This window comes from Sebastes umbrosus, chromosome 14 (assembly GCF_015220745.1).
Source record: "Sebastes umbrosus isolate fSebUmb1 chromosome 14, fSebUmb1.pri, whole genome shotgun sequence".
Taxonomy (NCBI): Eukaryota; Metazoa; Chordata; class Actinopteri; order Perciformes; family Sebastidae; genus Sebastes; species Sebastes umbrosus.
This window is the reverse complement of record NC_051282.1, coordinates 31309038-31324038: the sequence shown is the minus strand read 5'-3', so window position 1 is coordinate 31324038 and position 15001 is coordinate 31309038. Positions and strand designations below refer to the sequence as shown.

Genomic DNA, 15001 nt, shown 5'->3' with positions numbered 1-15001 from the left:
CTTATCTACTGTTTTGTTTAGTCTTCTTCATTGTGATATACAAATATGTTTTATACACTATTGACAATTGCTGCAACAACTTGTGAGACATCATAGAGCATGGGATGACCATCATATACTTCTATCATACAAATCATTTTAATTAATTAATTAATTAATTAATGTTTATTTCTGATTCATGACTAGAACAACTTGACTCATCTCAGATTAATCTCCAGGTTTCCAGCTTTCAGATGATGTACACCACTTCTATGTGACATCTACTGTTGACCTGCTATCTCCCCCTAAAGACAACCTGTACCCCTTTAAATAAAGAGTAAAAAGGCTCTATTGTGGCTCTCAGAGGGTTAAAAGCAGAATGTGAAGCAGGAGGAGCTTCCTGTAAACAAATTCTCACAGCGATCCAGTTTACATCATATTTAAAGGGAGACTCGTGGAGCTGAGGACATCAGTGCAGCGTGAACATGGCTGACAGAAAGCTAACACTCTTGCTGGTTGCTCTGTTTGTTTCGACTGGTGCTGAAGGTCAGACCATAACAGAGTCGGAACCAGCAGTTAGAAAACCTGGAGAATCACACAGACTCACTTGCACAACATCAGGATTTAGTTTTACAAGCTCAGTTTGGAACTGGATCAGACAGCCTCCTGGAAAAGGACTGGAGTGGATCGCTTATGTTTATAGTACCGACATCCGTTACTCCCAGTCAGTCCAGGGGAGATTCACCATCTCCAGAGATGACTCCAGCAGTAAAGTCTATCTACAGATGAACAGTCTGAAGACCGAGGACACAGCAGTGTATTACTGTGCCAGAGACATACAGTGAGAGACGATAATAGGAGAGTCATACAAAAACTACTTCCTCTATTTACCACCACCACTGGGAACACTCTGTTATCTCAGCATCACTGGTCCTGGCATGTCCTGCAACACAACCTATAAACAATACAATATTTGATGAAGACTGTTTTTATATCGGACACAACCACAAACTGATGAAGGTCAAATATACTGATTAATACAAGAGTGACTTATAAATGAACTATGAACTACCATAGTCTTCATGTCTTTGAAGGAGTTAGTTTCAGTTCCTGAGCAGCTGTTTTCCTCTAGAGGCTCAGAGTTTCTTCAAACATCTGAAACCATTAAAAGTATTTTATGTAAAAACCTGCAGACCAGCAGCACCACACTGAGTCACATCACACAGAGTACTTAAAGGAAAAGTAAAATATACTTAACTTGCTTAAAGTAAAAGTATACATTGTGCAGTTAAGTATATTTGAAGTACTTAAAGTAAAAGTATGCATTGTGCAGTAAAATGTATCATATATCACTCAAAATGTGTGAATAAATGCAGTTAGGAGTTAATAAATGTAAATATAATACAGTCAGGTATTAAAAGTTGACAGTAAAATAAAGTTAACAGTACTTTTATTTCTGTAAATGAGAATTATTCTAAATGTTTGTGAGCGTGTAATGACATTAAAATATGAGATGTGAAGCAGAGGTGATTTCCAGGCATGTTTTCACTCTGCAGATATAAAAACAGTGAACAGACTCTTCTATTGGCTCCAGTTAGACCAACATTGATGCTTCATATATGTTTGATTCTATATATGCAAACTCAGTGAGCTTCAGCTATAAAACATCACATCAGGCTGTCAGAGGAGTTCACAGCACGTCAGCTTCAACATCAACCATGTTCTCTGGAGCTCTGCTGCTGCTGTTGGCAGCTGGATGTGAGTCTCTCTGGATCTGTCAACACTTCTTCTTTTACAGTACAACTTGATATTTTTGTGATAAAAAACATGTTCTTGTTTTTTTAACAGGTGTGAAGGGTGAAACGTTGACTCAGCCAGCCTCTGTGACTGTGCAGCCAGGTCAACGTCTGACCATCACCTGTCAGGTCTCTTATTCTGTTAGCAGCTACTACACAGCTTGGATCAGACAGCCTGCAGGGAAAGGACTGGAGTGGATTGGAATGGAAGCTACTGGAGCCACCGCATACTACAAAGATTCACTGAAGAACAAGTTCAGTATCAGTTTAGACTCTTCCAGCAACACAGTGACTCTAAACAGACAGAACGTGCAGCCTGAAGACTCTGCTGTGTATTACTGTGCCAGAGACACACACTGGTTAAAGTTACCAGAGAAGCTGTACAAAAACCTTAAAGAATGTATTCTTACAAAGACCAACAGGGGGCAGTAGGAGACCTAAAATATGATGGCAGTAAAGAGCAGTATAACAACGCCACTAGATGAGCTGCAGGTGATTTTGTGGTGTTTGACTTCCTGTTTGTTTTTTACCAACAATGTGATGCTGAATAACTGACTGAGTCTCAGTTTTATTGAGACTGTTGATGTCTAAATGTGGTTTTCTTTCCTCTGTGTTGGTTTGTAAAAGATAACAAGATTTTAAAGTTTTGTTTGAAATAGTAATCACATTCACATCCTCTAACAGACTGTAGAACTGGGTAACAACTGGTGTCATTCAGCAATTACACATTTGATTGATCAAAATCACATGTGGAGTTCCCCACATATCATTTCTCAGACCTCTACATGCTCCCACTACTTAGTTTATGGAAAACAACGAAATCTGAGATCAGCTGAGTCCTCCCTGTGAGGAGGAGTCAATGCAAAACTCAGATGTCTTCCACCTCTACTTATCTGACTGCAGAGAGGAGGACAGAGGACAGTGGACACACAGTTTAACATGATGGACTATAGGACAGGACTGCTGCTTTTAACCATCTGCTGCTGGACAGGTCAACATTTACACTGAAATTAATCTGACATAGTTTTTATTTGTGTCAACAGCTTATTTCACTTGATGTATTTTTATATCTTGACAGGTGTTGATGGTCAGACTCTGACAGAATCTGAACCAGTGATTAAAAGACCTGGAGAATCCCACAGACTGACCTGTACAGCCTCTGGGGTTGACTCTAGTAGCTACTGGATGGCCTGGATCAGACAGGCTCCTGGAAAAAGACTGGAGTGGATCGCGATTATCGAATATGACAGTGATAGCAAATACTACTCTCAGTCAGTTCAGGGCCGGTTCACCATCTCTAGAGACAACAACAGACAGCAGCTGTATCTGCAGATGAACAGTCTGAGGACTGAAGACTCTGCTGTGTATTACTGTGCCCGAAGAGCCACAACAACACAAACCATCAGTAGACCTGAACAAAAACCCCTCAGTGCCTGAACACTTATAACTTGAAGCCACCACTAATGATTTCAACACCAGCTCACTGTCACACTGAAGACAGAAACAGACTTTAGATTTTATAAATGGTTCTTAATTCAATTAAACAGATTTCATCAATTTAAATACTCTACATTAAAATCACAGATACATCATTGTATGCATAGGGCTGGATGATATGGATAAAATCAAATAACACAATGTTTTGACCAAATACCTCAATATACATATTGTGACGATGTTGTAGGGTTGATCATTGATGGCTTTGCAAAATATTTACACAAATACATTTTTGATAAATAATCATCAGTAATGTGGATATAATGATGTCGGTAAAAGCAAATAATAGAATTTTAGTTTTTAATTAAAATCCAGGAAAATAAAACACTTATGCCATATTATGATATTACGACATCCAAAATATATCATGATATCTAGTCTCATTTCACGATATTGATATTATATCGTTATCTTGCTCTGCAAAAACCAAGATGGTGACGGACGAAAATCAAGGTGGTGACGGCCAAAAACCAAGATTTCGACGGCAAAAAACCAAGACGGAGACGGCAAAAAACCAAGGTGGTGACGGCCAAAAACCAAGACGGAGACGGTCAAAAACCAAGATGGCGACGGCCAAAAACCAAGATGGTGACGGCCAAAAACCAAGATGGTGAAGGCCAAAAACCAAGATGGTGAAGGCCAAAAACCAAGATGGAGACGGCCAAAAACCAAGATGGTGACGGCCAAAAACCAAGATGGTGACGGCCAAAAACCAAGATGGCGACGGCAAAAAACCAAGGTGGTGACAGCCAAAAACCAAGATGGAGACGGCCAAAAACCAAGATGGTGAAGGCCAAAAACCAAGATGGAGACGGCCAAAAACCAAGATGGTGACGGCCAAAAACCAAGATGGTGACGGCCAAAAACCAAGATGGTGAAGGCCAAAAACCAAGATGGAGATGGCCAAAAACCAAGATGGTGAAGGGCAAAAACCAAGATGGTGAAGGCCAAAAACCAAGATGGAGACGGCCAAAAACCAAGATGGAAACGGACAAAAACCAAGATGGAGACGGACAAAAACCAAGATGGTGAAGGCCAAAAACGAAGATGGTGAAGGCCAAAAACCGAGATGGAGACGGACAAAAACCAAGATGGAGACGGCCAAAAACCAAGATGGTGAAGGGCAAAAACCAAGATGGTGAAGGCCAAAAACCAAGATGGAGACGGCCAAAAACCAAGATGGAAACGGACAAAAACCAAGATGGAGACGGCCAAAAACCAAGATGGAAACGGACAAAAACCAAGATGGAGACGGACAAAAACCAAGATGGTGAAGGCCAAAAACCAAGATGGAGAAGGCCAAAAACCAAGATGGAGACGGACAAAAACCAAGATGGTGACGGCCAAAAACCAAGATGGAGACGGACAAAAACCAAGATGGAGAAGGCCAAAAACTAAGATGGTGAAGGCCAAAAACCAAGATGAAGACGGACAAAAACCAAGATGGAGAAGGCCAAAAACCAAGATGGAGACGGACAAAAACCAAGATGGAGAAGGCCAAAAACTAAGATGGTGACGGCCAAAAACCAAGATGGAGAAGGCCAAAAACTAAGATGGTGACGGTCAAAAACCAAGATGGAGAAGGCCAAAAACCAAGATGGTGACGGCCAAAAACCAAGATGGAGAAGGCCAAAAACTAAGATGGTGACGGTCAAAAACCAAGATGGAGAAGGCCAAAAACCAAGATGGAGACGGACAAAAACCAAGATGGTGACGGCCAAAAACCAAGATGGAGACGGACAAAAACCAAGATGGAGAAGGCCAAAAACTAAGATGGTGAAGGCCAAAAACCAAGATGAAGACGGACAAAAACCAAGATGGAGAAGGCCAAAAACCAAGATGGAGACGGCCAAAAACCAAGATGGAGAAGGCCAAAAACTAAGATGGTGAAGGCCAAAAACCAAGATGGAGACGGACAAAAACCAAGATGGTGAAGGCCAAAAACCAAGATGGTGACGGCCAAAAACCAAGATGGAGAAGGCCAAAAACTAAGATGGTGAAGGCCAAAAACCAAGATGGTGACGGCCAAAAACCAAGATGGTGAAGGCCAAAAACTAAGATGGTGAAGGCCAAAAACCAAGATGGAGAAGGCCAAAAACCAAGATGGTGACGGCCAAAAACCAAGATGGAGAAGGCCAAAAACTAAGATGGTGAAGGCCAAAAACGAAAATGGTGAAGGCCAAAAACCAAGATGGTGAAGGCCAAAAACCAAGATGGAGACGGACAAAAACCAAGATGGAGAAGGCCAAAAACTAAGATGGTGAAGGCCAAAAACCAAGATGGTGACAGTCAAAAACCAAGATGGAGAAGGCCAAAAACCAAGATGGAGACGGACAAAAACCAAGATGGTGACGGCCAAAAACCAAGATGGAGACGGACAAAAACCAAGATGGAGAAGGCCAAAAACTAAGATGGTGAAGGCCAAAAACCAAGATGAAGACGGACAAAAACCAAGATGGAGAAGGCCAAAAACCAAGATGGAGACGGACAAAAACTAAGATGGTGAAGGCCAAAAACCAAGATGGTGAAGGCCAAAAACGAAGATGGTGAAGGCCAAAAACCAAGATGGTGAAGGCCAAAAACCAAGATGGAGAAGGCCAAAAACTAAGATGGTGAAGGCCAAAAACCAAGATGGTGACGGTCAAAAACCAAGATGGAGAAGGCCAAAAACCAAGATGGAGACGGACGAAAACCAAGATGGTGACGGCCAAAAACCAAGATGGAGACGGACAAAAACCAAGATGGTGAAGGCCAAAAACCAAGATGGTGACGGCCAAAAACCAAGATGGAGAAGGCCAAAAACTAAGATGGTGAAGGCCAAAAACCAAGATGGAGAAGGCCAAAAACCAAGATGGTGAAGGCCAAAAACCAAGATGGAGAAGGCCAAAAACTAAGATGGCAACAGCCAAAAGTCAAGATTGTGATTGCCTCGCTTGCCTCCAGGGTGAAGAGAAAATGCAAAAATGTAGAAAATTCTTGATGAATTGAATTAAATTCATTTCAAAACATACGTCTACAAACTCTCACACACTCAAATAGGCGACTCTAAAAGTAAGCATAAGCCAAGTACACTTAGCCATTTCTGTATACTTGTCAGTAGAAACCCAGTAGACTTAAGTATGATTTTGTTATGTCTCGGATAAGTACATTGAATAAAGTTCTTTTTGGTAAGTGGTGTGGTGTGTTTCTCCTTGAGGAGGAGTCGATGCAAATCTCTGATGTCTTCCATCTCTACATATGTGTTGCAGAGTGAAGGACAGACATTTAATCAGTGACATACACTCTGTAGACGGGACAGAGACAACCGGCTTTTACAATGATCTCTCCTGGTTATTCGGTTGTTTTTCTCATACTGTCAATCAACTGGGCAGGTAAGAACAATAGTTGATTTCCTGTCAAACCTCTTGGTAAAAAGACAACATGGCTGCGTTACAGTAACTACTGATCTGTTTACATGTCTGTAGGTTCTGAGGGTCAAACTCTAACTGAGTCTGAAGCAGTGGTTAAAAGGCCTGGAGAATCCCACAGACTGACCTACACATATTCAGGCTTCAGTAGCCATCACTGGAACGCTTGGATCAGACAGGCTGCTGGAAAAGGACTGGAGTGGGTCGCTACTATCAGTGATACCAGTAGCAGCATCTACTACTCCCAGTCAGTTCAGGGCCGGTTCCTCATCTCCAGAGACAACAGCAGACGCCAGGTGTATCTGCAGATGAACAGCCTGACGACTGAAGACTCTGCTGTTTATTACTGTGCTCGAGAGCCACAGTGATACAGGAAGCCACAGAGCCGTACACAAACCACCACAGATGTCACTGCACCAGTCACTATAGATATACACCGATCAGCCATAACATTATGACCACCTGACTAATATTCAGTAGGTCCCCCTTTTGCTGCCAAACCAGCCCTGACCCGTGGAGGCATGGACTCCACTAGACCTCTGAAGGTCTGTTGTGGTATCTGGCACCAAGCCGTCAGTAGCAGATCCTTTAAGTCCTGTAAGTTGCGAGGTAGGGCCTCCGTGGATCGGACTTGTTCGTCCAGCTCATCCCACAGATGCTCCATTGGATCGAGATCTGGAGAATTTGGAGGCCGAGTCAACACCTCCAACTCGTTGCCTTCTACATGATGTAAAAGAAAACGTGATTCATCAGACCGGGCCACCTTCTTCCATTGCTCCGTGGTCCAGTTCTGATGCTCACGTGCCCATTGTAGGTGGTTTTGGCAGTGGACAGGGGTCAGCACGGGCACAGGTGCCTATGCTGACCCGTGTACTGATCAGCCGTAACATTATGACCTCTGAGAGGTGAAGTGAATAACATGGATTATCTGGTTACCATGGCACCTGGCAGTGGGGGGGGGATATATCAGCAGGTGAACATTTTGAACTTTGAACTTTGTGTTGGAAGCAGAAGAAATGGGCCAGTGTAAGGATGTGAGCCACTTTGACAACAAGGGCCAAAATAGTGCTGGCTAGACGACCGGGTCAGAGCATCTCCAGAACTGCAGCTCTTGTGGGATGTTCCCGGTCTGCAGTGGTCAGGACCTACCAAAAGTGGTCCAAGGAACCAGTATTATTTTGGCCTGTGGTACACACATTCACCAGGGTGTTAATTATCTCCTCATTATTTAGGATTGCTGATACTAGATTTCGTGCTGACTTGCTCATAGTGACACACACGTCTAGCAGCACTAAGATCTGTACTGATAATGACCTAAAACACAAGACGGCAGCAGCGCCGTGATGACGTCAGATTTCATTCCATATTCTCAAATTTAACATTATATATATAATAATTTCCAGAACGACATATATATATATGTATATATATATACATATACATATGTATGTGTGTATTATGGCATGCCGTTCAGGAAATTCTCATATATATATATACATTTATACACACACAGCTGTTGTAGAGATGCTCTTCTTATGGAAATGTGTCTGTGTCACATGTTCCCTTTTTAAACCTGCAGAGGGAGGTCTATGCAAACTCTTCCTGTCTTATAAACACACCATCAGCAACTGGTGGCAGAACTCTGGAACAGTTTTATATATTTCTGAAACACTCAGATCAGAAAGCTCTGAACTAGAGCGTTTATCCCAGAAATGGGAAATACAATTATCTGGAGTTTATTATTTGTAGTTGCTATTCATGGTGAGAAAATCTATTCTGATTTACTGATTCTGTAAATGTCTAACTTGTGATGTAGATATAAGTGTGAATGATGACAATGTCTTACCTTACAGGAGTCTGGAGTGAGATCAAACTGGACCAGTCTCCCTCTGAGGTGAAAAGACCTGGAGAGACAGTGAAGATGTCCTGTATCATATCTGGCTTTGACATGACCAGCACCTATATTCACTGGATACGACAGAGACCAGGAGAAGCTCTGGAGTGGATCGGGAGGATGGATGCAGGTTCAAACTCTGCTATCTATGCCAGCTCCTTTCAAAGCCGTTTCATCATGACTGAAGATGTGCCCAGCAGCACTCAGTACCTCGAGGTCAAGAGCCTGACAGCACAAGATTCTGCTGTTTACTTCTGTGCTCGACACACAGTGACTGAAGACAGTGGAGCAGCTGCACTAAAACCTCCACAGACAACAAACTGCAGTGATCTTAATAACATCTGGGTTCTCTCACCACCTGCTAAAACACGCTGACATATCCTCATTACATTTTAAACTCATGAGTACATATTTATTCTCTTTATGATGTTACATCACTCACAGTTATTTCAAATATCAAAGCATTATCTAATATTAAATTATCCATGTCGCACTTAGAAGTACAAACCAAAAATCATGTGAAATCAGTTTGAAAATAAGCCGGAAAACATTGGATGACAGAGTGAACTGGATCACAACATAATCAGAAAGGTGAAATGTCCATTGGTTAGATGGATGGTGATGAACATGATGAGATGGCAATAAACCAATTTACAAAAAATGGATATCAGAGGGATGCTGTAGATTATTGAGCTAAACATGAATTATGTTGCTCATTATCAAGTGTAGACCACACAATGTCAGTTTGATGTAAATTGGATGATGTTTGTCACATAACGCTGACTTCCTGTTGCCAGTAGGTGGCGCTGTGACTCTGAGTCAATATTGCCATGTAGATGTCCTCAGGCCTTGACTGCTATGGAGTAGGTCCAGTTTGGGGCAGATTGGACCAAGAACAGTTGAGTTACAATAGTTCGTTGTTCAATGGCGAATCATGTAAATTCTCCGCCACGCCATGTCAACACCGTTTCATAAAAACTCAAGATTTGACCAACTTTTCATCGCAGAGGTCTTAAGATTTTACTGACCAAATGCCCCCTTGCCACACCCAAGCACACGAACAAAATCTGTTAACACATTTTATCACTGTTAATGAGTGTGCCAAGTTTCGTTTGTTTTTAAGCCACCCTAGCACCTAAAAAACAACTTCCTGTTTAATGGCGAACAATGCATTACCACGGCAACATTCGTGACCAAATTTGAGGTGGATCTGGTTAACCCGCTAAGAGTAGTACGCCAAAATATAGCGACGATAACTTCCTGTTGCCACTAGGTGGCGCTATGAGTATGATTGAAAATTGGCATGTAGATGTCTTCAGGCCTGAACTCCCATCAAACGTGATGCGAGTCATCAAAATTCGCCATGCCGCCACGGCGCCGCCATTTGATGAAAACTCACAATCTTCACAAGGAAGCATCATCCAGGTCTTAATGTTTTTCTGATAAATTCTGAGAGGGATCTGATTAATCTGTGAGGAGTATGTTGTAAAAGTACACAACCTGTGACTTCCTCTTGCCAGTAGGTGGTGCTGTGACTATGTGGATGTCGTCAGATAGGGACTTTTATCACGCATGAGATATTTGGAGCAGATTGGCTAATGTAATTGGTTAACGCTTTTGAGCCATTTTGCCACACCCATACGTAAAACCCATAAAATATATACATTTTCACCACTTCTGATTCAAAGTGTTGTTCGTTTCTGAGCATGTTTAACCCCTCAAAAATTAGATTAATTTCGGAGAATAATAAACATAACGATTTAAATTGTGACTCACTGAAAACATGTGAAACAAATTTTAAATTGACTGACCTCGAGGAATGACTCATGAACTTTGGTTGTCCAGTTTCAAACTGAAAAGCCGAATGCATTCAATCCTCCCCGTGAGGAGGAGTCAATGCAAAACTCAGATGTCTTCCACCTCTACTTATCTGACTGCAGAGAGGAGGACAGAGGACAGTGGACACACAGTTTAACATGATGGACTATAGGACAGGACTGCTGCTTTTAACCATCTGCTGCTGGACAGGTCAACATTTACACTGATGTTGAGTTGACATAGTTCTGATTTGTGTACCAACTTAATTCATGGGTTTCTGAGCAGTTGACACAACACAAGTGCTCGCCATCCAATCGCCGAAAAAATGCAATTTTTGCAGAGATCTCCAAAATGTCAAAAGGTTTTGATCCCAAATCACAGCATGGCTTTTTCTATGGTGTTCCTCAAGGTCTTGGTGTCTTCATGTGGTATTTTGGAGGGATTACTGATCATGTTTATCAATTCTCAGGATGGAGAGAGTCGCCGTGATGACGGATTTAGTGTATATGTAGAGGCGGACATCATCAGCGTAGAAGTTGAAGTGGGGGTCATGATGACGGATGATATTACAGAGGGGGAGCGTGTAGAGGATGAACAGGAGAGGACCAAGCACAAAGCCCTGAGGGACGCCTTGAGTAGCCGTGGTAAAGATGCAGTTAATGCTGATGAACTGGTGTCTGTCTGTGAGATATGAATGAAGCCAGGAGAGGGCAGTACAGGAGATGTTGAGAGAGGATTCAAGATGTTGATGAACTGACAGGGAGTGAGGAGACCTCAAGCATGATTTCTGCTTCTCTGAAGGATATATGGGATCTTAATATAAAGCACTTTAGACTAATTCAGCTGAAACATGTCAGATAAGCCTTAAACACAGAGGACAGATGAATGTAAAATTAACTTTCACATTCCATCCATCCATCCATCCGTTAGCTACTAGCTTATTCAATCCCAGGTGACAGAGGACGAGAGGTGAGGTATATAGACAGGTCACCAGTCAATCACAGGACTCATTCACAGCCTTATCAAGCCTGATCTAGTCGTATCCTCCCTGTGAGGAGGAGTCAATGCAAAACTCAGATGTCTTCCACCTCTACTTATCTGACTGCAGAGAGGAGGACAGAGGACAGTGGACACACAGTTTAACATGATGGACTATAGGACAGGACTGCTGCTTTTAACCATCTGCTGCTGGACAGGTCAACATTTACACTGATGTTCAGTTGACATAGTTCTGATTTGTATAACTGACATATTTCTCATGATGTATTTTTATATCTTGACAGGTGTTGATGGTCAGACTCTGACAGAATCTGAACCAGTGATTAAAAGACCTGGAGAATCCCACAGACTGACCTGTACAGCCTCTGGACTTACCATTTCTGGCTACGGTATGAGCTGGATCAGACAGGCTCCTGGAAAAGGACTGGAGTGGATCGCTTATGTTTATAGTAGTAGCTACATCTACTACTCTCAGTCAGTCCAGGGGAGATTCACCATCTCCAGAGATGACTCCAGCAGTAAAGTCTATCTACAGATGAACAGTCTGAAGACCGAGGACACAGCAGTGTATTACTGTGCCAGAGACACACAGTGAGAGACGATAATAGGAGAGTCATACAAAAACTACTTCCTCTATTTACCACCACCACTGGGAACACTCTGTTATCTCAGCATCACTTTATTTTGTAATATACTGTTGATTAAATTCTCTGTATTAGTGTGGTGAAACTGGGTCCACATGTCTTAATAAGTACATGCATGAAGATCATTAAGTAAAACATAAAACGTAAATAAATAAAATCCACAAATTCTGAAATTAACACATTTCACAGCGATAAAAAAGGAGCATTTATATATTTAGAAAGTTAACCGGTAACTTCAGTCCATCCTAAACTAGATACGTTTTTAAAAGTTGATTGTCTCAAAGAAACCTATAAATAATGTTTTCCTCAAAGACATCAGGACTCTGATGGACTTCTAACCTTTAACCTAAATGACATCAATCACACCTGAGATGATCAGTCAGTCGGACTTTTATGGTTCTGACTAGTTTACAGATGTTTGAGTTCTTGTATATTGATGCTGAGAGACGATGAAAAAGAACTAATTGATTTTTTTGATGCAAAGCGATATAGAAAGAATATATAAGGTAAAAGTATGCACTGTCCAGTAAAATGTACTTGAAGTAAAAGTGTATAAGTATTATCATCTAAATGTAGTTACAGTAGCCTCCAGTAAAAGTAGTATCCGTTAAATGTAGTTAAAGTTCTGAAAGTAAAAGTATAGATGTGTCAGTAAAATGTTTCTTTAGTTTTTTGTCACATTTATTAAGTGATTTGTCCATAAAATGTGTTGACTGTTACAAAGAGTGACTTATAAATGAACTATGAACTACCATAGTTTTCATGTATTTGAAGGAGTTGGTTTCAGTTCCTGAGCAGCTGTTTTCCTCTAGAGGCTCAGAGTTTCTTCAAACATCTGTAAACATCTGAAACCATTAAAAGATTTTAATGCAAAAACCTGCAGACCAGCAGCATCACACTGAAGTTTTTATACTATTTACATGATCCTGGCTGCCGTCTCTGTGTTTCTGTTTGCAGCAAATAAAGTCATTAAATGAATAATTCAATGCAGTAATTACCAAAAAAAATATGCTGTGCTCATAAGTTTGAAGTTAATGTGATGTAGGAGACGCTGACGGGGAAACAGCTCACATCATATTTAACATCACATCATCATTGTTATTGCAACGCTGATTTTAACGAATATGTTTTCCATAATCCATGATTCATGTTAATATTCACATTAAGAATAGTGAAGTAATGACATTAAAATATGAGATGTGAAGCAGAGGTGATTTCCAGGCATGTTTTCACTCTGCAGATATAAAAACAGTGAACAGACTCTTCTATTGGCTCCAGTTAGACCAACATTGATGCTTCATATATGTTTGATTCTATATATGCAAACTCAGTGAGCTTCAGCTATAAAACATCACATCAGGCTGTCAGAGGAGTTCACAGCACGTCAGCTTCAACATCAACCATGTTCTCTGGAGCTCTGCTGCTGCTGTTGGCAGCTGGATGTGAGTCTCTCTGGATCTGTCAACACTTCTTCTTTTACAGTACAACTTGATATTTTTGTGATAAAAAACATGTTCTTGTTTTTTTAACAGGTGTGAAGGGTGAAACGTTGACTCAGCAAGCCTCTGTGACTGTGCAGCCAGGTCAACGTCTGACCATCACCTGTCAGGTCTCTTATTCTGTTAGCAGCTACCGCACAGCTTGGATCAGACAGCCTGCAGGGAAAGGACTGGAGTGGATCGGAAGCGCACGTATTGGATACACCACATACTACAAAGATTCACTGAAGAACAAGTTCAGTATCAGTTTAGACTCTTCCAGCAACACAGTGACTCTAAACGGACAGAACGTGCAGCCTGAAGACTCTGCTGTGTATTACTGTGCCAGAGACACACACTGGTTAAAGTTACCAGAGAAGCTGTACAAAAACCTTAAAGAATGTATTCTTACAAAGACCAACAGGGGGCAGTAGGAGACCTAAAATATGATGGCAGTAAAGAGCAGTATAACAACGCCACTAGATGAGCTGCAGGTGATTTTGTGGTGTTTGACTTCCTGTTTGTTTTTTACCAACAATGTGATGCTGAATAACTGACTGAGTCTCAGTTTTATTGAGACTGTTGATGTCTAAATGTGGTTTTCTTTCCTCTGTGTTGGTTTGTAAAAGATAACAACATGACTTTTAAGTTTTGTTTGAAATAGTAATCACATTCACATCCTCTAACAGACTGTAGAACTGGGTAACAACTGGTGTCATTCAGCAATTACACATTTGAGTGATCAAAATCACATGTGGAGTTCCCCACATGTCCTTTCTCAGGCCTCTACATGCTCCCACTACTTAGTTTATGGAAAACAACGAAATCTGACAACAGCTGAGTCCTCCCTGTGAGGAGGAGTCAATGCAAAACTCAGATGTCTTCCACCTCTACTTATCTGACTGCAGAGAGGAGGACAGAGGACAGTGGACACACAGTTTAACATGATGGACTATAGGACAGGACTGTTGCTTTTAACCATCTGCTGCTGGACAGGTCAACATTTACACTGATGTTGAGTTGACATAGTTTTTATTTGTGTAACTGACATATTTCTCATGATGTATTTTTATATCTTGACAGGTGTTGATGGTCAGACTCTGACAGAATCTGAACCAGTGACTAAAAGACCTGGAGAATCCCACAGACTGACCTGTACAGCCTCTGGATTCACATTCAGCAGCTCTTGGATGGCCTGGATCAGACAGGCTCCTGGAAAAGGACTGGAGTGGATCGCTTTTATCTATGGTGACAGTAGCGGCAAATTCTACTCTCAGTCAGTTCAGGGCCGGTTCACCATCTCCAGAGACAACAACAGACAGCAGCTGTATCTGCAGATGAACAATCTGAGGACTGATGATTCTGCTGTTTATTATTGTGCTCGAGACCCACAGTGACTGGAGTTGGTTGAGCAGCTGTACAAAATCCTACAGGACTCATTCTGACTGGACTGATAGACAACAAGGAGAAATTTTTTTTATTTTAATTG

General features: G+C 41.5%; 1 protein-coding gene and 6 gene segments (V, D, J or C); all 7 read left to right on the top strand.

The window, feature by feature from the left end:
* Positions 1–464: 464 nt before the first annotated feature.
* Positions 465–824, top strand: LOC119501352. The segment is given in 1 exon segment: positions 465–824. A coding segment is annotated over 1 exon segment (360 nt).
* Positions 825–2624: 1800 nt separating this feature from the next.
* LOC119501351 lies at positions 2625–3212 on the top strand. The segment is given in 2 exon segments: positions 2625–2766; positions 2854–3212. Coding segments are annotated over 2 exon segments (411 nt in total).
* A 3315-nt stretch (positions 3213–6527) lies between these two features.
* LOC119502141 lies at positions 6528–7196 on the top strand. The segment is given in 2 exon segments: positions 6528–6643; positions 6737–7196. Coding segments are annotated over 2 exon segments (366 nt in total).
* A 1111-nt stretch (positions 7197–8307) lies between these two features.
* On the top strand, positions 8308–9022 carry LOC119502113. The segment is given in 2 exon segments: positions 8308–8440; positions 8533–9022. Coding segments are annotated over 2 exon segments (465 nt in total).
* Positions 9023–11353: 2331 nt separating this feature from the next.
* LOC119502157 lies at positions 11354–12057 on the top strand. The segment is given in 2 exon segments: positions 11354–11587; positions 11675–12057. Coding segments are annotated over 2 exon segments (363 nt in total).
* A 1364-nt stretch (positions 12058–13421) lies between these two features.
* LOC119501350 overlaps positions 13422–15001 on the top strand; it is a 74432-nt gene continuing 72852 nt past the window's right edge. The window contains exons 1-2 of the mRNA XM_037791673.1: positions 13422–13476; positions 13567–13866. Coding sequence (XP_037647601.1) covers positions 13437–13476; positions 13567–13866 — 340 coding nt within the window. The 5' untranslated portion in view covers positions 13422–13436. The remainder of the gene's footprint in view (positions 13477–13566; positions 13867–15001) is intronic.
* Positions 14421–14917, top strand: LOC119502136. The segment is given in 2 exon segments: positions 14421–14508; positions 14596–14917. Coding segments are annotated over 2 exon segments (366 nt in total).